Source organism: Ovis aries, chromosome 4 (assembly GCF_016772045.2).
Source record: "Ovis aries strain OAR_USU_Benz2616 breed Rambouillet chromosome 4, ARS-UI_Ramb_v3.0, whole genome shotgun sequence".
NCBI classification, from domain to species: domain Eukaryota; kingdom Metazoa; phylum Chordata; class Mammalia; order Artiodactyla; family Bovidae; genus Ovis; species Ovis aries.
Window position 1 is genome coordinate 109,098,110 of NC_056057.1, and position 22,725 is coordinate 109,120,834.

The 22,725-nt window shown below is 38.4% G+C and overlaps 1 protein-coding gene across 6 annotated transcripts in view; it reads right to left on the reverse strand.

Annotated features, from left to right (window-relative positions):
* Positions 1-22,725, reverse strand: part of TPK1 (thiamin pyrophosphokinase 1) — a 392,694-nt gene that overhangs the window by 227,099 nt on the left and 142,870 nt on the right. For 4 of the 6 annotated variants that reach the window (XM_012177322.4, XM_004008152.5, XM_027968907.2 and 1 more), the window contains one exon: positions 13,453-13,522. The exons of the other annotated variants lie outside the window; for them this stretch is intronic. In XM_012177322.4, the coding sequence (XP_012032712.3) occupies positions 13,453-13,522 (70 nt within the window). The remainder of the gene's footprint in view (positions 1-13,452; positions 13,523-22,725) is intronic. 6 annotated transcript variants of the gene reach the window in all.

The window sequence follows — 22,725 nt, forward strand, 5'->3', positions numbered from 1 at the left end:
TAGACAAATACATTACATTTTTAAGGAAATCATGTCTAATCATGGTTTAATAACTATTAAGTTCAGAGTGAACTAGTTACTGAGGATGAGTGAAAGAAAAGGCCTGACAATAAGCATTCACGGGGGTTACAGGCTGGTGGAACAGGCAAACAGGTGATTTCAATGTGTTGTGATAAATACTCTGATAAGATAAGGGAAGCACTGGATAAAAGACCATCCAGGAAGGACACTCAGCAGACAAATGGACTAAAAGAGACTTAGGATAGACGGTAAAGAATCTTCCTGCAATGCAGAAGACCTGGGATCGATCGCTGGGTTAGGAAGATCCTTTGGAGAAGGGGATAGCTATCCTCTCCAGTATCCTCACCTGGGAAACCCCATAAACAGAGGAGCTTGGTGGGCTACAGCCCATGGGGTCGCAAAGAGTTGGATACACTGAGCAACTAACACATTAACCTGGTAAAGAGGGCTTCCTGGCTGGCACTGGTGGTAAAGAATCCACCTGCCAATGCAGGAGACATAAGAGGCTCAGGTTCAATCCCTGCATCAGAAGATCCTTTGGAGGAGGAAATGGCAACCCAATCCACCATTCTTGCCTGGAGAATCCCATGGACAGAGAAGCCTGACCACCTACTGTCCATGGGGTCACAAACAGTTGGACATGACAGAAGCAACTTAGTACAATCTGTAAAATAAGAAATCTAGCCAACAAATATCTCTAGTTCATTCAGGTTTGTTTTTTTTATACCTTTCATAAATGAATCGTATGTAATGTTCTATTTCAAAAGTATCTTCACTTGACGTTAAGACTGATTCCTTGATGTTTTAAAAAATCTATTAATATAGTTAATTTACAGTATTTGATTAGCTTCAGGTACACAGCAAACTGATTCAGATGCATGTTCTTTTAAAAATTATTTTCCATTATAGGTTATTACAAGATACTGAAAATAGTTCCCCATGCTATACAGTAGGTCTTTGTTGGCTATTTTATATATAATGGTGTATGAATTTTAATCCCAAACTCCTAATTTATCCCTCCCCCTCGCTTTTCCCTTTGATAATCATAAATTTATTTTCTGTATCCATGAGTTATTTCTGTTTTGTAAATAAGTTAATGTGCATCATTTTTTAATTTCACAGATAACCGATATTTGATATTTGTCTTTCTCTGACTCCTTTCACTTAGTATGATAATCTCTAGGTCCATCAATGTTGCTGTAAATGGCATTATCTTGTCATTTTTAATGGCTGAGGAATATTCTATTGTATAGTTATACCACATCCTCTTTATCCATTTATCCGTCAAAGGACACTTATGTTGCTTCCATGTCTTTGCTATTGTGAACAATGGGGTACTTGCTGACATTTCAGTAGGCATTCTAAAGGTGTTTTAAATAACAGGCCGAGTAGGATACCAATATTTAGATGATACAAATATTAAATTATCATTGACAGAGTGTTAACGCTTAAACAACTTCCTCTCTTCATGGCTTCTCTAGACCTAAGATGTACAGCCCAAGTGTCAGGCACCCTGACAAGGTATTCGGCAGAAACAGATGGACCCTGATATCCAAGATGGCGTCACAGACTCAATGGACGTGAGTCTGGGTAAACTTGGGGAGTTGGTGATGGACAGGGAGGCCTGGCGTGCTGTGGTTCATGGGGTCGCAAAGAGTCAGACACGACTGAGCAACTGAACTGAACTGACTGAACTGATATCCAAGGTCAAAAATTAAGAGCTCACAGGTTTAAACCCGGTGTGGAGAGACAACACCTTCTTTGTTGCAGTCCAAGCAGAAGCACTGCTCATCTCACTCAACAGAAGTGCTAACTGCAAGTTGAAGTCAGAGTTTATAGAGAGTAGGTCAACATTTTTATTAATCATGATTTTTTATTCTAGCTTCTTTCATTCTGGGCATTTATGGATTGCTCATTATTTAAGTTCCCTTCCTGACTTTCTCTAGGTCTCTTCTACTTCCTAAGGCAAACAATACCCAAGGGTTAAAGAATGACGATATAAATGTGTGTGTTTGTATATATGTATGTGTGTGTGTATATATATATATATATATATATATATATACACACACATGTACACATACATACATAGATTGATTATTTTTTCTCACGGCGGTAAAATATTTTCTTGTAATTTAGATGCCCTTTCTGAGATTCTTCAGCTTTCTCTTGAATTCTCTGGCTACAGAGGCAAAACTGAAGTTTCCAGGAAACACAACTCTCAGAAGCACAACCGAGGTTTGGGTGTGACAGCTCGGGGCTCATCTTGGTATAATTGCCACTTGTATAGTTTCCCACAAGCTTCGCTGACCGGCCCTTGCTAGCTGAACTCCAGCTGTCACCTCTCCATCAGTTAACAACAGGAAGGCCACAGCTGGCTTAGGTATGGTCCCATCATCAAGTCAAATTTCATCCCATATAATGAGGTGTCAACAAGTCATATATGCCATCTAGTTGTTGAAGTTATTCTGCTTCTTCTTGGCCCAATCTCATGAAACCAAAATTTTAAAAACAAAAAAATCACACAGGATGAATCAAGGTGTGCTATGTGTGTATATAAAATACATACATGTTCATTCACTTAAATGCAAATGAAAAATAAGATTCCATAATTTTTTAAAATTATATATACATGCACACCATTGTTTTTAAAATTATATATATACACATATAATTATATATATGGTATCATGTGATTATATACTTGATATATACAATGTATAGTATATATTACATACATGTGGTATATATATGATTATATATAAATATATAACATATATGTGGTATTATGTGATTACTCTCAATTATTACTTAGCAATCTAATATATTGAACATAAGCAAAAAAGTGATGAAAAACATGAGTTCTTCAATAGTATTAACAAGTGCTAAAAAAAAAATTCAAGCTTTTTTAAGGAAAATTAATATAGCCATGTGTTACTCAAAACTTTTGACAGATGATCCAGGTTTCTCTGAAAAATCATCTGAAGGTAATTTATTTCTGAAGATGCCATCCACAGTACAGGAAAGGAAAAAGGTTTTGTCAGGAACATACTTTATGAAATAGAATAGCCATAAAGAACAATGCCTCTGATTAAATTTAGTTGTAAACTGACTTCCTGCAGCTGCTCAGAATGATCTCACTCTGAAAATTTATTTTGACTTCATGCATGATCTGACAAACACAGCATCTCTGCATACACATTTTCCCCCTTTTCCAATACCCTGAAATGATTCAAAGCCATGCATGGATAACTTTGGGATCTCTGATTTACAGCATCTGATAAACAGATTAAAAAATATTACTTACTAATCCAATCAATAATTCAAGATAAATATGTCCTCACAGTTTGTTGTGTAAGGTTCTTTAATACCAAGACTTCCATCATAAATCTGCTTTTAAATATACTAATCATGTTTACATTCCATCATTTGATTCAAAGATCCAATAATGTTGACATGCTTACAAAGCTTAGTAATTTGACTGCCCAAATACATTTTAATAAAAACTTGCCAAAGAAAATGACTAAATATTGCTTATGGTTAGACTTATAGAACCAAGCAAAACCAAAGATCTTTGGTTTCTCTTAAGCAAAGTACGTTTCCTTTCTATGTATGTTAAAGCATAGTACTTTTTCAATTACATCATGAATACTTGAAAATAAATCCCAATCATGGAGAAAACTATAGTCACAGGTAAGACAAATCAATTGTCACACATATTGGAGGTTATTAAGATTGAGATGTATGTTCAGATACTTGACACCAAGAGACCAAGTCATTACAGAAGTTTTACTTTTATTGTCTAATTCCATAAAAACCTACAATATTGGCCAAGCTTGTACAGACTTTTCACTTGAGAGAAAATGTAGGTCTTACATATGAGTGTCTAGTACTACTTACATAACCTCTAGGGTTGAAGTGACAACGTTGAAATTTTTGTGTGGTTCCAACTAAAAGAACTAACATTCCTCCCAAAGAAACACCTGAAAAAGTAACAGATTGCCACTAAAAAGGCAATTCTTAAGAATCAAGCCCTTCAATTGCACTATGTTGTTCAGTTGCTAGGTCAGGCCCAACACTTTGCGACCCCAAGGACTGCAGCATGCCAGGCTTCCCTGTCCTTCACTATCTCCCAGAGTCTGCTCAACTCCATTGAGCTGGTGATACCATCCAAACATCTCAATCCCTGTCATCCCCTTCTCCTCCTGCCCTCAAGCTTTCCTGGCATCCTGGTCTTTTCCAATGAGTCAGCTCTTCGCAACAGGTGGCCAAAGTATTGCAGCTTCAGCATTAGTCCTTCTAATGAATATAAAGGGCTGATTTCCTTTAAGACTGACTGGTTTAATCTCCTTGCTGTGCAAAGGCCTCTCAAGAGTCTTCTCCAGCACTACAATATGAAAGCATCAATACAAACAAACAAAATACTGGTGTATCTCTATATAATGGAGCCCCACTCAACAGTAAAAATATTCAAACTACACACAACAACAAGATGAAAAGCATTTGATAGGGTAAAAAAAAGTCAGACAAAAGAAACAAACCCTGTAATACCATTCTTATGATATTCTAGAAGGCTGCAGGAGCCAGAGAGTGAGGGATCAACTGCCAAGGAAACAGGAAGGAAATCGGGGCGGGGGTGGGGGGGTGGCAGACACATTTTAATCTGGGGGATGACAGACATCTTGACTGTGGTCATGAATACAACTGTTTACCAGTTCAAAACCAATTTAGCTCTATGTTTAAAATCAATTTTATTGTGTGAAATTATTCCTGAACAAAGCCGATTAAAAACAAAAAAGAATCACGGAAGCCAGACATCATATTCCATGATTCTAACTACAATATGATAAGCTCTTACAAGCTTCCTAAGTGGTTGTACAATTACTGCACAGAGAATATTAACTATGAAAGACTATTTACAGCTCATATACTTATCCAATTATTCTATAATTCATCACACACCATAGCTTTGAAGGGCCACCCTCCATCCTCTTAACTCATCCAAGCCTTATATAATCAGCCCCAAGAGTGATATGTTTCCTCATCATGATTTCTCTGAGTTAATGCGAGAAGATAGATCTCTTCCTAAAAGGTCACATTTCAAGAAACTGCAGCCCATGAAGTGAAATGACTTGCAACACAGCTCATAGTAATAAAGCCATTGAGTCCGATTCTGAATGCTGACCTAACTAATGAGTCCATGCATACTCTCACCGAACAATTCCCAACCTGGACACCAGGGACACTTTTCCCTCTGAAAAGAGAGGGACTGACCACAAAACTGCTACTGCTCCTCAAGTACGAATTAGAATACAGTGTAACATAAGACATTCCAGAAGTAAGTGGGACACACTACTACTCATAACTTCAGACAGAAAATGTTTTGAGATATAAGCTATGGCTGGTTTATGCATGCTAATAATATTAAAATATATACTTATATTTACATATACTCCCAAACTTTCTTCTCTAGCACCAAGATACTTCCAATACCTTAAAAATCCCTGACTGTTAAAAAAAAAAAATTAGTCTTTGTGACATTTCTGCCAAAATATCAAAGAAGAATCATTAATTCAATAAATCCTTGGATGCTCATTAGTGTACTGGGTATTACAAGGCACATAAAGAAGATTAATTATGATCACCAACTTCCAGGAGTTCACCACCTAACGAGAGAGATAAGATACATCTACATACAGCTAAATCACAAGATAAAATGGGAAAGTAAATAATTACCAAGTATTATGCAAAGTTACAGGACAAGCGATCACCAGAAATTTACAACCTAGTAAAAGGTACATCTTTACAGCTCTAAATCAAGGTAAAATGTTAACGTAACACTGTAATTTAAAAGTACCACGATGGCGTAAGAGATGTCCAGGCCGGGCAGAGAGGGGAGCCCTCATGGGGCAGACAGCATTTCAGCTGGACAGTTTTCCTACAAAGAAAGTTAGCATATGCAGTGAGTGAGTGAGCGAAGTCACTCAGTTGTATCCAACTCTTTGCGACCCCATGGAGCCTATCAGGCTCCTCCGTCCATGGGATTTTCCAGGCAAGAGTACTGGAGTGGGTTGCCATTTCCTTCTCCAGAGATTTTCCTGACCCAGGAATCACACTCAGGTCTCCCGCATTGTAGGCAGACGCTTTTACCGTCTGAGATAGCAGGGAAACATATGCAAAGGCTCTAGAAATTCTGACCAGTAAGAATGGACAGCCAGAGGGTGGGAACGGATCATGGGTGGTACCAACGTGTACAGGCGGAAGATCAGCCTGAGAAAGGGTCTGGACCCAGGCAGTGGGGAAAAAGGGTTTGGGAGAACACAGGCAGGAAACTGGCATGGCTGACGAGATCGGCAAAAGCCAAACACTGATTCTCAGGGAATAGAAGCTTGGCACTAGTGGTAAAGAAGACCCCCCTGGAGAAGGAAATGGCAACCCACTCCAGTATTCTTGTCTGGAGAACCCCATGGACAGAGGAGCCTAGCAGGCTACAGTCCATGAGGCTGCAAAGAGTCAGAAAGGACTGAAGTGACTTAGCACGCACACGTATTTATAAACTCATCCAAAGGCCTAACTATGAAAGGTATTCAGTAAATGCTTGAACAAATGAATGAATCACAAGTTAAATGCTACATTCTTATTTCTGTCAATGGGTCATCACAGAGAGAAAAAAGCTTTCTGTTTAAGTCAGTTTGCCTTAACTAGATTCTAACAGAATAAAGTTTACAATTGCTTACCTACCTTTAAAGGCATTATTTTTTTTTAATGGTCAATATAAACTGTATCTCTCATATTGTCACACTACTTATGTTGTACCATAGATTTTGTCTCTGTATAGTTCTTATTTTCTCTTCTACTTGATTCCATAACTCTCTTCATCTCTTAAAGTAATTAGTGTGACTATGATTCTCCTATAAGCACCTCCAATAATGTTTCTTCAATTTTTTTTTCAGATTCAGAGAGCTGAGGAGTCTTTATCCCAAAAAAAAAATGTCCATCTACTAAAAATTCAATGTATTATTATTTTATTTTAGGAAGCCCAAAAGTAGAAAAAAAATCTAACATTCACTAGGTCAGACAGTAGTTTCCTTTGAGGGCAGGTTGGCAATAATGGGGAACATGAGGAAGGCAGCCCAGCGCTGGGACAATACTCTTGCTGATGTCAGTACTGTTTACATTACTGTGCCCTCCTCTGTGAGAATTCACTGGGTTTTATCATTGTATCTGTGCAGTTCTCTGTGTGTCTGTGTGCTTGTTTTTGATATTCATTATGCACTTCCCAGGTGGCAGTAGTGGTAAAGGCAGGGGATATGAGAGATGTGGGTTCCATCCCTGGGTTGGGAAGATCCCCTGAAGAAGGGAATGACAACCCACTCCAGCATTCTTGCCTGGAGAATCCGATGGACAGAGGAGCCTGGCGGGCTACAGCCTATGGGGGTCGCAAAGGGTCAGGCACAACTGAAGCAACCTAGCACACATGCACACACACACGGTGGGCAATGCTGGCAATTACAGTCAGCTGACCACTTTTCAGACCCTGGTTAAACACTGACTAGAGCAGCAACTGTTCTTCTCTTAGAAAGAAAGTGAACGTGAAGTTGCTCAGCCGTGTCCGACTCTTTGCGACCCCATGGACTGAAGCCTACCAGGCTCTTCCGTCCATGGAATTTTCCAGGCAAGAGTACTAGAGTGGGTTGCCATTTCCTTCTCTTAGAGTATCTGTTAAAGATGTAGAAAAAAAGAGTAACTGGAGTATGGGAGGAGAGCGGTGGGGATATGCGGGGCAAGCATAACCCTCCCATCATCACTATCATTTAAGTGAACAACAACCATGCAATATTCTTCAATGTGGACAATTTACACTTTTCTGATCTAATACAGTGTCAATAAAACCACCAATACAAAAATGAAACAAACCTCCAATGCCTATCAATGATGAAGAAAAAAGTCTGCTCCACAAAATCTTCCTAGAGATTCCTTCCCCACTTCTCTTGTATTTTCTCCCCTCATCTCTGCGTCCTGTGATTATTCTGACCATGGGGCCAGGCTTCACCACCTGGATTCTAACCAGGATTCTACCTACTTGAGAGAAGACAGGAGACAGATGTTGTGAGACTGCCAAAGGACTTTCAGTCACAGACCACTACCAGTGCATCAATGTGAGACTGGAGTCCGTATCAGGCTACAGCTTTAGAACTAGGGGTGTCAGTCCACACATCTTACCCAAACTTACTACTCCACATTTCCAAAAACAGACATCTGGGCTGAGGGAAACAGTCAGCTAAGAGTATAGTAGTCTCGCTGTACGAAGACTGAGTCTTCATAAAATTCCTTCCTCTTTCTTCTCAAGTCTACAACCACTGCTCAGATCCAGTTCTCACTGGCAGTGCCCATTCTGTGTCTGCCTGCCTGGATCTCCACCCTCTTCAGTCTCATATACAGACTGAACGTGAACGTGAAGTTGCTTAGTCGTGTCCGACTCTTTGTGACCCCATGGACTGTAGCCTACCAGGCTCCTCCCAGGTTCATGGGATTTTCCAAGCAATAGTACTGGAGTGGATTGCCATTTTCTTCTCCAAGGAATCTTCCCGACCCAGGGATTGAACCCAAGTCTCCCACATCATAGACAGACGCTTAACCGTCTGCGATCTCAGCCAAAAGGCCGAACACACCTCCAAATCAGAACCTATCAGCTCTCAGAGTAGAGGCAATCTCGTTACCCAAAATACACAGGCCATCAGTCAAAGTCACTCAAAACCTTAGGGAACAGAGAACAGAACAACTGTAACCATATATCCATTAACAAATATTTCTGGAGTGTATAATACTCTCAGGAAATTTTCTAGACACAAGGAAATTTACATTCATTGAGGTTACATTCACCTGAACAAGAAAAATTAGTCAAACCTTCTGAAGTCCAATGGCAGAACTCCACGGAACTCTTTGCTATGTAGGGAGATGTAACAGGTAATTTTTATTTTCTTCTTTCTGTTTCTCCCAACTCACTAATACACACTCAAATCATCACGCATTGCTTTCAACAATAAGCAACAACATTTAGGGCTTATTTAAAAGAAAAACACCTTGTAAATGGAGAGAGGTAACCTTGATGAAAGTGAAAGAAGAGAGTGAAAAAGCTGGCTTAAAGTTCAACATTCAGAAAACTAAGATCATGGCATGTGGTCCCATCACTTCATGGCAAATAGATGGGCAAACAGTGGAAACAGTGTCAGACTTTATTTTGGGGGGCTCCAAAATCACTGCAGATGGTGACTGCAGCCATGAAATTAAAAGACGCTTACTCCTTGGAAGGAAAGTTATGACCAACCTAGACACCATATTAAAAAGCAGAGACATTACTTTGCAAACAAAGGTCTGTCTAGTCAAGGCTATGGTTTTTCCAGTGGTCATGTATGGATGTGAGAGTTGGACTATAAAGAAAGCTGAGCAGCAGAGAATTGATGCTTTTGAACTGTGGTGCTAGAGCAGACTCTTGCAAATCCCTTGGACTGCAAGGAGATCCAACCAGTCCATCCTAAAGATCAGTCCTGGGTGTTCACTGGAAGGACTGATGCTAAAGCTGAAACTGCAATACTTTGGCCATCTCATGCGAAGAGCTGACTCATTAGAAAAGACCAATGATGGGAGGGATTGGGGGCAGGAGGAGAACGGGACAACAGAAGATGGGATGGCTGGATGGCATCACCAACTCGATGGACATGAGTTGGGGTAAACTCCAGGAGTTGGTGATGGACAGGGAGGCCTGGCGTGCTGTGATTCATGGGGTCACAAAGAGTCAGACACGACTGAGCAACTGAACTGAACTGAACCTTCAAAGTTGACCCAGCAATCCCACTGCTGGGCATACACACCAAGGAAACCAGAATTGAAAGAGACACGTGTACCCCAATGTTCATTGCAGCACTGTTTATAATAGCCAGGACATGGAAGCAACCTAGATGTCCATCAGCAGATGAATGGATAAGAAAGCTGTGGTACATATACACAATGGAGTATTACTCAGCCATTAAAAAGAATACATTTGAATCAGTTCTAATGAGGTGGATGAAACTGGAGCTGATTATACAGAGTGAAGTAAGCCAGAAAGAAAAACACCAATACAGCATACTAACACATATATATGGAATTTAGAAAGATGGTAATGATGACCCTGTATGCGAGACAGCAAGAGACACAGATGTATAGAACAGTCTTTTGGACTCTGAGGGTGAGGGAGAGGGTGGGATGATTTCGGAGAATGGCACTGAAACATGTATATTAGCATGTAAGAAACGAATCGCCAGTCTGTGCTCGATACAGGACACAGGATGCTTGGGGCTGGTGCACTGGGGTGACCCAGAGAGATGGCATGGGGATGGAGGTGGGAGGGGGGTTCAGGATTGGGAACACGTGTACACTCGTGGCGGATTCATGTTGATGTATGGCAAAACAATACAGTATTATAAAGTTAAAAAAAAAAAAAAGACAAACCTTTGTGAAAGATGCAGAAGGCTGAATGCATTCAGCACAGGATCAGACAGACGTGAGGTTACCACTGAATTTCCCCCAGCGCCATCCCTCTGCAGACCCTGCTCCTCTGCTACTGTCTGCGTCAGTCTTCCTTCTTTCCAGTCCTAATGTGTAAAGATCCCACTTTCTCTCCAATTAAAGATGATTCCCTACATATTCATGCTTTATTGCATAATTCTAAGGTATTGCATTGTAGATTAAAACACTGAATAAATAAAAATCAAGAACAAGTGAAGCAGTGGTCCACATCCCTAACTTGGCTTTCCAAAACTCATAAATATTTCTTCTCTTTCCATTGCAAAGCCTTGCTGTTAAAAATACAGCTAACAGGAACCATGTTTAGTCACCTATGTCCAATTAGTTTAACAGGTTAGGGTTTGGATTTAATGAGATTTATTCCAAGGCTTTAATTCCCACATGAAGCAGTTAGCCTCACTCATCTCCCTTTAAAAACTCTACCGTCACCCCAGCCAACCATGCCCCCAAGCTTCAGACGTGTACCATGGCAAACACATTATTATAACTCGGAAATCAACACCAAGTACATTTTCTTCTTAAGCATCTTCATATATAGACAAATAGTTGTTAGATAAATCATATAAACCTTGGAAGAGTTCCCTAAGGTTACTTATAAATGTATTCAAAAGTACTGGAAATGATTACTTTGAAATTTGGGCAAAAATAATGGCACTCATTCCCAAATTGGTGATGTGCGCTACTTTCAAATGAGAGTAAATATGTTGGATGTTATCTGTCTTACTAGTGTCCAGTTCCATCCAATAAAAGCAATCAGTACAGAAATCTATGGTTTTTCATAGGCATTCTAGACGGTTCTTACACTCAAGGAAGACTTAAAAAGTACTGTGCCAATTCCTTCCACAGCTCTGCTTCATACAATTATATTCATAAGCTACACCCATCATTAGGGAAATGGCACTCAGTACCAGATCGCTGGTCAGCAAGGAGGCTACAGGTAAGAAACAAAAAGCACCTCCTCAAATCTTGCCCTCATGGCCATTATGCCCCTCACTGCAATAACTGGCCAGACACTTCTTATAACACACACTTGAGTATTTCTTCATATCCTGCCCATGTCAGGTTGTAGAAAATACAGTCAAAGGAATCCACGAAGTTTAAACATAAAGAACCGCAAGTCTATTCTCTATGTCTGTTTCTCCATTGTTGCCCTGTAAATAAGCTCTTCAGTACCATTTTTCTAGATTCTGTATATATGTGTTAGAATAAGGTATGTATCTTTCTCTTTGTGACTCACATCACTCTATATAATAGGTTCTAGGTTCATCCACCTCACTAGAACTGACTCAAATGCATTCCTTTTCATGGTTGAGTAATAGTCCATTGCGTATATATACCACAACTTTATCCATTCATCTGTCGATGAACATCCAGGTTGCTTCCATGTTCCAGCTATTGTAAACAGTGCTGCAATGAACAAGGGGATACATGCGGCTCTTTCAATTTTGGTTTCCTCAGGGTATATGCCTAGGAGTGAGATCACTGGGTCATATGATGGTTTTGTTCCTAGCTTCATAAGGAATCTCCATACCGTCTTCCATATGTAAAGTAGATAGCCAACAGGAATTTGCCGTATGGCTCAGGAAACTCAAACAGGGGCTGTGTATCAACCTAGAAGTGTGGGATGGGGAGGGAGATGGGAGGGAGTTTCAAAAAGGAAGGGATATATGTATACCTATGGCTGATCTAAAGCAACTGTCCTTCAATAAAAAATAAATTCATTAAAAAAAAAAAGTACAGACTTCTAGTTATGAGAAGTCCTGAGGGTGTGATAATGCGTAGCATTGTAATAATAGTTAGCAATGCCACCTTACATGTTTGAAAATTATTGAAAATAAATCTTAAAAGAGTTTATCAAAATAAATAAATAAAGAAGCACAACATGTTAAGAATTTTAATTGCTTCCTAGGCTGTCACTGTGGCTACATTTTTCGATTATACATCCACACATGTCCAGTCTCAAAGAACACATGCCTTTCTCCTATAAGCAACCAGGTGCTTTCAAAAAGCATCTCCATTAGAAATGTGAAGTAAAAATTTTGATGTCATAAAGACGTATTTTACATCATTTCAAAATATGTATATTTAATTCAGACCTATGATATGCTGCATCATAATACTTTCACTTTTTTGCAGCAAGGAGGTGATTTCTCAAACTGTAAATATTGTAGTACATTTAGTAACACAGCAGAACTAAATTTCCCAGCTAGTCTACTTATACCTAGACTATCAACTGTCTTTGCCAAGAGGATGAACTAGACACATGTTGGCAGTGAGCTAGATTTAAAATGTGCTTTCATCACACATATGCTCACCTCTAAAAATAGCTCACCATGTCTAAAAATAGCTCACCATGCCAAGATCAGGAAAACCAGAGTGTACAGGTAACAAATCATTAAGAAATAAATTATTTCTCTCTTAAAAGTGCATGTGTGCACAACTCAGAACTAAATTAAATTATACTGAGTTTTATTCAATACTATTATAAAAATCTTCCACCTTCTACAACAGGATACATATTTTATATAAGATCAATTTGTATTCCTTTAAACTATTTGAATAAAAACCCAAGTTACCATCATTTTAGTCAATATCCAAAGTCCTTACATGTACTGATATTTGATAATGTTATTTAAAAAGACTTTTGAAATAGAATTGTTTTAAGAAGAGTATGATTGGCCTATTTCTATTAATACCACTCAAAGCAAAAACTAATACAACATGGTTAAGCAACTCACTTTCTCTCTGAGGTGGTTTTCTGTAAGAATTTGAAGGAAAATGAACAATCACCATTTACTAAGAAGAAAATAAAACAGGCTCAAAAGCAGAACTGATGTAACAGACACTGGCTGAAAGAAAGCTTACCTCTCCCTCTCTCCTTCTGTGACATCATATAAGCGGTTGGCACCTCCATCAGCACAGGCTTTTAAAAGAGCTTCAAAAAGAAAAAACAAAGAATCTTTCAAAATAGAAAGCTCAGAGCAGCATTCTATCACATGATAAATGCTAAAACACTCAGACACACACACAGTCATGCTTCCCTCCACATTTCACATTCAGCCAACAATGTTGCTGGAACTAAAAACCATCCTACCCATCACACACACAAATAAGACAGAAATGCCAAAGAAGACAAAGTGCATTTCCTTTTTCCATCTTTTCCAATTCCTCCTATTAAATAAAGAGGAAGACTGTATACGATGTCCTCATCAACCCCCTAAAGCTTGCTTTTCCTTCTTTGTAACAGAAGACAGAACTTGGGATCAAAGACAGGTAACAGGACATAGCTTATAACTTTCCTCCTTAATCTTATGAGTTTTTATAGAAAGTTTCTATTTACAGCAGATTTTAAGAGTTTCCATAGGGCTTCCCTGGTAGCTCAGTCAGTAAAGAATCTGCCTGCAGTGCAGGAGACCTGGGTTCAATCCCTCGGTTGGGAAGATTCCCTGGAGAAGGAAATGGAAACCCACTACAGTATCCTTGCCTGGAAAATCCTATGGACAGAGGAGCCTGGCAGGCTGCAGTCCATGGGGCTGCAAAGAGTTGGGCATGACTGAGCAACTTTCACTTTTAAGGGTTTCCATATTTTATTGTGATACAGAAGGTTCCTCTTAAAAATAAATTATAACACTCTAAGTTTACTCTAAAATATGAAGTAACTAATAATCTAGATATGTGTGATTGTAAAAATAGAGAAGGTGTTACAAAATTGACTGAAACTTGGAAAAATCCTAAGATATTAAATAAAGCAAAAAAGCCCAGCTGCCCCTCTAACTGGGGCTTTTTATTGCTTGCCTTCTCATGCTTTTTCTGTGATATCACCCTAGGATTTGAAGTTACTGGTCAATCATTCCTTGAAATTTTTTTAACCCATGGTCTACTATCTCTGTCGTTATTTCTCTAACATCCAATTTTCCTAGAAATGTCAGTCTTAGCATCAATTCATCCCCTTTATTCCTTTTTTTAATAAAATAATCTTTTACCTATTAATTTCAAATCAAACTTTTTATTTTAAATCCTGGGTGATAAAAGAGAGAATGTTGAGATGTCTAAGATTCTAATTCCTCACCCTGAACAAACCAAAGTCTTATTTCTGTCCCCACAAAGCTGTTAAAACCAATCACAAGGCCATAAAAATAAGCAAAGAACATGGACACCAGCAGTTTCAAAAGAAAACTATAGTTGGCCCTCCGGATCCAAAGGTTTCTAATATACGGACTGCTCTTGAATCTGTGAAAGTGAAATCCGTGGATGCAGAGGGCCAACTGTATTCCTTTACTGCACCATTTCACATAACTGACTTTAGCATCTGTGGATTTTGGTATCTCAGGGGATCCAGCTTCTCACAGAAACCAAGAGACAGCTGTATTTTTTAGAGCTACGTCTTCATTTTATTGCACTGATGAGATCACCTTCCCATTCTGCAAATTTAGCTACACACTTAAAAGAGTGTTTATATTCAGTAATATCTACCTCCAGATTTGTAGGTGTTCAATGACAGGCGGGGTGAAAGGATAACGAACGAACTGATCGTATTGGCATGGTAAAGATCCCAGTGAATTTTCTGCTAATCCATGATATACCTAATACAGTTTTCTGGGTCCTACATTACATCAGAAATTAAACAGAGACCAAGTTGAGGGGAAAAAAGATATTCTTTTTTTGCTTCAGCTTCTTCATCTGTAAATTGTAATAGTATCATCTTCGACAGAGTCATTAAGCAATTAATGACAATTGCTTGTCATTATATAATGATATATCACGCTCATCACAGTACTGGAGCATAGTAAGCATTCAACAAACATTAGTCCTCTTCCTCCACTCCTGTTAGAATGAAAATAAACACTAAAAAAACATTGTGTTCCTAGAAAAGTCTAAGGTTCTTAAAAAGTGCAAAACAAAAATAAGAGGTTTTACAAACATATCTAAGAGAGACATATCATTTTACCGATTAACCAACAACACACATTTCCCTTTAAAGAATGGGACTCAAATTCAAGTTATACCATAAATATAACTTGCAGAGCATCGTAAAATATTTTGTACATTTCCTAAATATCAAAAACTAAAATTTCAAAGACATCAAAAGCTAAATGGAGAAAGAATCTCACATATAAAAGACTCTGCCAAACAAATGAACAGGGAGATGGAAAATACTGATAAATAGAAACAGATGGTAAACTATCAGTAATCACTCTCAGAGTACATAAAACATTTCTCTGTAAACAAAATTAACACATCTATGGGATCTTTTTATGTAAAAATTGATTCACTGAAGTAAAATGAAAATATAAAAGTAGTGGCCAAGGACTGTCAGACAGTGACTTGTCAAGTTATCGCACTATATTATTTTGCAGAGATCAGCTGATTTTAACATTTATACCTATTATGTGGCATGCCCTAAACAGAACAGAAAGATGAATAACAGAAAGAACTGGCTCTCCAGACTCTCACTTTTGTGGAAAAAGGAGAAACAGAACTGCATATATGCATGACCCTGTAGACGCTGATGAGGGTCATGACAGAAGGAACGCAGCGCAATGCAACAACAGGGAGAGGGGAGATCAATTTCAGTGGACAAGTCTGTAACACTGTGGATTATTAACTCTTGTTCAGTTAAAAATCAGTGTTACTTTCATAATCCAAAATTGTTTTCCCATGCCTATTATTTCTCATACCCTGATTTAAATTGGTATTTTTAGAGCAGTTTATTAAAAGAGAAACACCTAAGTCAGAGGAAGTAAATTTATACACACCTATTCCTGTTTTAAGGGCTTCCTGGGCGGCTCAATGGTAAAGAATCTGCCTGACAATGCAGGAGACGCCAGTTAGATCCTTGGGGTGGCAAGATCCCCTGGAGAAGAAAATGGCAACCCACTCTAGTATTCTTGCCTGGGAAATCCCATGGACAGAGGAATCCAGTGGGCTAGAGTCTGCGGGGTCATGCAAAGAATCAGACATGACTAAGTGACTAAAGGAACAAACAGAATTCCTGCTTTAAATGGCTTCATAAAATCTATGGACCAGTCTTTCATTACCTAGAAGCTGGGATTGGGGTACAAGCCATCTGTAAAAAAGAAAATAAGTTCCAGTACCTTCTAAAGCTATTTTATTTTGTTGTGAATAAAGTTTATCAAAAAAAGACACTTAACTGCTTTTAAATCTCACTTTTAAATCCAATTATTTTCCATATACTTAAATAAAATGGCATTTGGAAAATAAAGCTTCACGCATGCATTACATAATGTGGGCAGGAATTCAGTGACAGCAACTTGAAAACTGAGTAAACAAATATCACTATTAATGAAAGCGACCAACTTAAATCAGTAAAGAACGAAAAAAAGTAAAGGACATTCTCAAATAAGATATTTTTGATAAATCATGAGTCAGCCTTAAATATATACTCACTCCATCATCATTTAACTTATGCCAAGCTTTAATGAATAGAAGTTACTGCATGAGCTATTCTTAATGTAAAATTTTTATTGGCTTATACAGCAAAATTTTTGCAGATTTATCAAATACTACAACTTCAATGGTTGAACAGTTGTTTACTATGGATCAGTCTGATATGAGCTGAAGACTAACATACATTAAAATCTCTATATCAAATTTATATATTGGTACTACCAGTAAGCATATTAAATACATCTTTAACATTTTTTTTAAAAAACCTGGCATCGTACAAATGACTGTTACTGATAAATACTGTAGAGTTTGACTCATGATCAAAGGCTAATCAGTTATTTCATTAATTTCTATTGAATAAAGTTGGACATAAATAATTTGATTTTCTGAAAAGCAGACTATTAAATTGGTTTCAAGTATTAAGATGGAAGAAAAAATAAACTAAAGTGAAAGAAATATTTTTCAGTCTTAGCCATCTGAAAGATACATTTGATTCTGGTCTAGATCAGCTACTTATTAGCCTTATGACTGAGCTACTCCCAGGTATACTGATTCTAATGCAAAATAAAGAGTATTATATATATTTTACCAAACTCACAAAATGTTTCCGGAACTGGAGAAACAATAAAGATAAAATGAGAAGGAAGTAACATGGGGAAACAAATTCTCTTACATGCTGTTGATAAAATTATAATTTTGAGAAACAGTTTGGCAGATTTATAAAAATTTAAATGTGCACAACCTTTGATCCAGAAATTCTATGTAGTCTCTATGAAACTTGCCCAAATTCACAGGACATATAGACAAAGACAGTCACTGTGATATTATGTGTAATCCTGAAAAAACTGCCAGCAAACTTAAATATCAGCAGTTGAATACTGGTAAAATATATCAAGACCTTTGTACAGAACCATACTTTTTTAAAAAGTAGCTCATATGTATTTATATGGTACTTCTGCAGAAGATAGGGTTAAGGTAAAGATTTATTTTTTGCATAACTAATTTTCATCAAGGTAACCTCACTCTTGCACTCTCTACCTATAAGTGGCATTAAATCTTACCCAGATTTGGCACATGGCTCAATCCATGATGTTATATGCCCTGCCCAGAGACACTAATTCAGAGACAGAGATGTGATCCAGTCAAAGATAGTGAATCCTAAGGAGACCTCCCGGGTTCTCTTTTCTCTGCCACCTGAGAGAATGGATGGGAGAAGTTTGCTCTGTGATGGACTATCACGTCAGCATGGAGAACACAGCCAGTACACGAAGGCAAAGCTAAGAAACAAGAGTGCTGTCTGAGTCCCTGTAGTCCTAACAATAGCCTATTTGACTGCATGAGCTAATAAATTCCTTTCTTTTTTTTTGGCTCAGGCCAGTTTGAGCTGGGTTCTCTGTCATTTGAAACTAAAGGAAACGTAACTAATTCAAATATTAATTTTTACTTCAAAGACACATAATCTTCCTATTGGTTGGAGAATACTACCTTATTATGTCTCAAGTCTGTACTGGATCAAGGTCTTAAGAGGAAGTACATATTTTTGTAGGTAGCTGGCTTATTATTTGTACATACTCTCACCTGCTAAACCTCAACTATGATCCAGATCAGTCAGTTCCTGGTTAACAGATGCAGTACCATGCTTTCCCTATCGGAGAAGGCAATGGCACCCCATTCCAGTACTCTTGCCTGGAAAATCCCATGGACGGAGGGACTGGTGGGCTGCAGTCCATGGGGTCGCTAAGAGTCGGACACAACTGAGGGACTTCACTTTGACTTTTCACTTTCCTGCACTAGAGAAGGAAATGGCAACCGACTCCAGTGGTCTTGCCTGGAGAATCCCAGGGATGGGGGAGCATGGTGGGCTGCCGTCTATGGGGTCGCAGAGAGTCAGACATGACTGAAGCGACTTAGCAGCAGCAGCTTTCCCTATTTAGAGGTTATTTCATGGGGGAAAACTTTCATTCAAAGCCTTTCATGGAAATCCATGCTCTCTGAAAGAGAGAGCAACAATTTACTTCACTCACAGGAGTTCCAAAGTGCATAATTAATTGCTGTTTAGATAACTCTTTCGTAGTTTTAGATGAAAGGTTTAATTTACAGTATATTTATGTGCAATTATTAAAAGAGCTCACATTATTTGTAATATCCCACAAATAGTGAGTGGAACACTCTTTAAATTTTAGTCAAGTCAGTAACACAGAATTATCCTTATTTCAAATAAAAAGCAAATGGTATTTATATTGAACATCTCCATGTAGAGTGCTGTGCTAGTCCTAATAGGCTGGTTCATGCCATGTAATGAAATTTTTTATTATCTTTAAGCAAATGCTGTTGTGTAAATTCTATTATCCTTTCTCTCTGCCACCTTCTGCCTCCTCCTCTCCTAGTTATGCGCTATGGAGATAAAGTGTGACATTTAGTCATCTTTGATGCTATTTATAAAGCCTACAATCAGGTACCTCTTTAACACTTAGTGACACCAAATATCTCATTACCAAGAAATCTTAATAACAGCCAAACATCAAACTGTTTATCCTAAAGTGGCACAGGGAAATTTTTCTCAAAGATGAGTAAAGCTCATAAAGTGTAAAAACTACAAAGAGGGAAGTGGTGCAGAAAAACAGGGTCTTGTAAATGAAGCCAGCATATGCAGGCCTGTCCAAAGGTGAGTTCTTGGGAATGATTAAGGGTGAGTGCCTTCTCCATCATTAAATTTCTACTAAAGACTGCCCATTCTGTAAGGACAAGACAGCAAATATGCATACTCAATCTACAGGAAACAAGGAAACATAACAGACCTTTGTTGGTATTCGTTAAAATACAGGGTTGCTCAACCTTGCTACTAAGGCTGTGCCTTACAGCTTGTGGGATCTTAGTTCCCCAACCAGGGATCGAACCCATGCCCTTGGCAGTGAAAGCCCCAAGTCCTAACTACTGGACTGCCAGGGAATTCCCTGTGTCTTTGTTTGAGGGGTTGTCCAGTACATTGTAAGATATTCAGCAGTGTCTGTGGCCTTACCCACTAGATGCCAGTAGTACCCAGGTTGTGACAGCCAAAAATCCACAGACAATGGAAAATATCCCCTAGCTGGTAAGAATCACTCCCAACGCCCAAACTGGAAGACCACTTATAGTTCTTCAGGATGCTCAGGATCCCATCACGTCCAGCTGTAAGGCAGATTGCTCATCACTATTCTTAAAAATTTCAACTTAAAAACATGACTATCACCCAGAAGCTACATTCAACCTAGCTACCAATGTCAGGAGAATTAATAAAGCAACTTATGTCCTAACTCAACTGCCTTCCAATCCATCCCAGAGGCAAACTGTGCAAACCTACCGTCTTATCCTCTCTTTTAGACTCTCTGAATTTTCAGTAAGACCTCTTCTACCAACTGTACATGTATTAATTCCTATACTATTGTAGACAATCTTCCAGCAAAAATCCATACCCTCTCTATTTGAGCCTCCTATTCATTTGAGACTCCATTACTAAATTATTTGCCACTGGTGAGAACAGTCAGGTCCTTCTGACTGTATGCTGGGTGGCGCACTTCCTCCCCCATATCAGATGAGAAACCACCATCAGAGATATAACTGCAGACGGCGTGAAAAACGACAACTTCTATTAGCTCAGTTCATTTTGTAACACTGGTACAGTGGCAGTGACAAAATAATGAGATGTGGCAGATTTCTATGAATGACCAAAAATGATTAAGCGCCTAGAACTACCCAGAAGAGCTGGAATAAAAGAAAACAGTAATGATGGTGGCTGGTTCACCTGGCAAAAGTAAAGGCTTTTAAACAAAAACTGATGCAAATGTGTTACCTAATGGAAGAAGACCCAAGATATGGAGCCAGTCTCCCTCCTCCTGTCTGTTCATTTAGCACCAGAATTCCTTCCCCTCTCCTTTTTTAATGGATCAGTGGTATTAGATCTCAGAACGTATATCATGTCATATTTCAATTGAGACATTTATTTCTGCATCAATCTTGAAAAGGCAACAAAATCAGATATTTGTCACACAAATAAGAGATACATGTATCTTATTTTGTAGAGACAGAATACCTTGTCAGTTCATACCTGTACCTTTCCAAGTACCTCTGACATCTTTAGAAAAATATTTTAACACAATTTACTACCTGAGAGTTTCTAGCAAACCAACTGATTCTTTTAAACAAAAAATCATTAACTCTACATGGTAATAATAGAATAATTTAATCAAGTGGGCCTTAATACAAAATAATTAGAAACTGAGAAGTAAGTGCATATTTTCACCAGCAACTAACAAGAATTTCATATATGTGAATTTCATAATTAACTACACTCCTTTTCTAACTGAGCACAATCAAGCTAATTCTTCTTCCTAGTTAGAGGGGAAAAAAAGTATGTGTGGGAGGACTGTTTGATGGCTATGAGTAAGAGAAGAGGGAGAAGAATTAGGGATAGTATTTCTAGAAATAGATGAAAAGAAGAAGAATCATTGGGCTCCTGTTAAAAGCAAGAGATAATTACCCAACAATTCACTTTGGACCTCCTGTAGGCCAAGAGTTATAACCAGGTGGAACAAAGGACAATTAAAGAGCTTCAAGGTGCTGAATAAATGCCTTACTATGCCATTTCTTAGTCTGTAAGTTTTATCTGAGAACATTCTTAGAGATAAATTAGTCTTACTCTTTAAAACATGACTTATCAGGGCATGAAAAAGCTCATTTTTTAAATAATTAAAAGAAGGCCAGTTGCTTTAGAGTTTAGGCAGATAAGGGAATAGCTTTAAGAGATAAAACTGAGAGGCAGTCAAGGACCGTATTAAGCAGGTCATGGTGCTGAACAGAGTTTAAGTATAAAAGGAAGCCACGATGGGTTCTGAGTTTTGAGAGTGTTCTATTCTGACTTAAGTGTTAAAGAGCTTTCTTCCTTTTAAGTTGAGAACAGATTAGGAGACAAGAGTGGAAGTAATGACTCTAGGAGACCAGAGGTGACCAGCAGAGATGGTCGCTTAGACGAGATTTGTAGCACTTAAAGCAGAGACCCTTGGGTGTGCTTCACGGTATATCTGGCAGCTGGAAGCGACTGGACTGGCTGAGAGACCTGGATGTGGAGGGTAATGCAAAAGGAATCAGAGATGACTCAACTTCTTGTCTTAAGCAACTGACAAACATGTTTGCAGCTTTTTAGTATTCCCTATACTGTTGTTTTGTCCAATGCTTGACCACATTCCATAAACTAGTTCTTGCTATTCTTGGCCTTGTATCATCTTTCACAGTTTTACTGTTCCATCGGTATTATATCCTATGGACTTGCCTACATTCTCCTTACAATGAGACATGTAAAGCTTTAAATTTTTTTTGTTTTATTTTTAATTGCAGGATAATTACTTTACGATATTATGATCGTTTCTGCCATCTATCAACATGAAGCAGCCATAGGCATACATATGTTCCCTCCCACCTCCCTCCCCACCCTACCATCTAGGTTGTAACAGAGCACCAGCTTTGGGTTCCCTGCATCATGAGACATGTAAAGTTTTGAATAGCTCTTCTCCCACTGTTCTCCACATTGTATTTGCTGAAAGGTGTCTCTGTACAGTGGAAATATTTTTTAATACTAATCGTAGTTAACAATTGAAAGTGTTATCAAAAAAAGTTTAATGAAAGTTGAAAACGCAAAGTCTGTAGGAGAGACACGTTATTAATAAGTGTTCACAGCAGTTTTATTGTTTGGGCTTG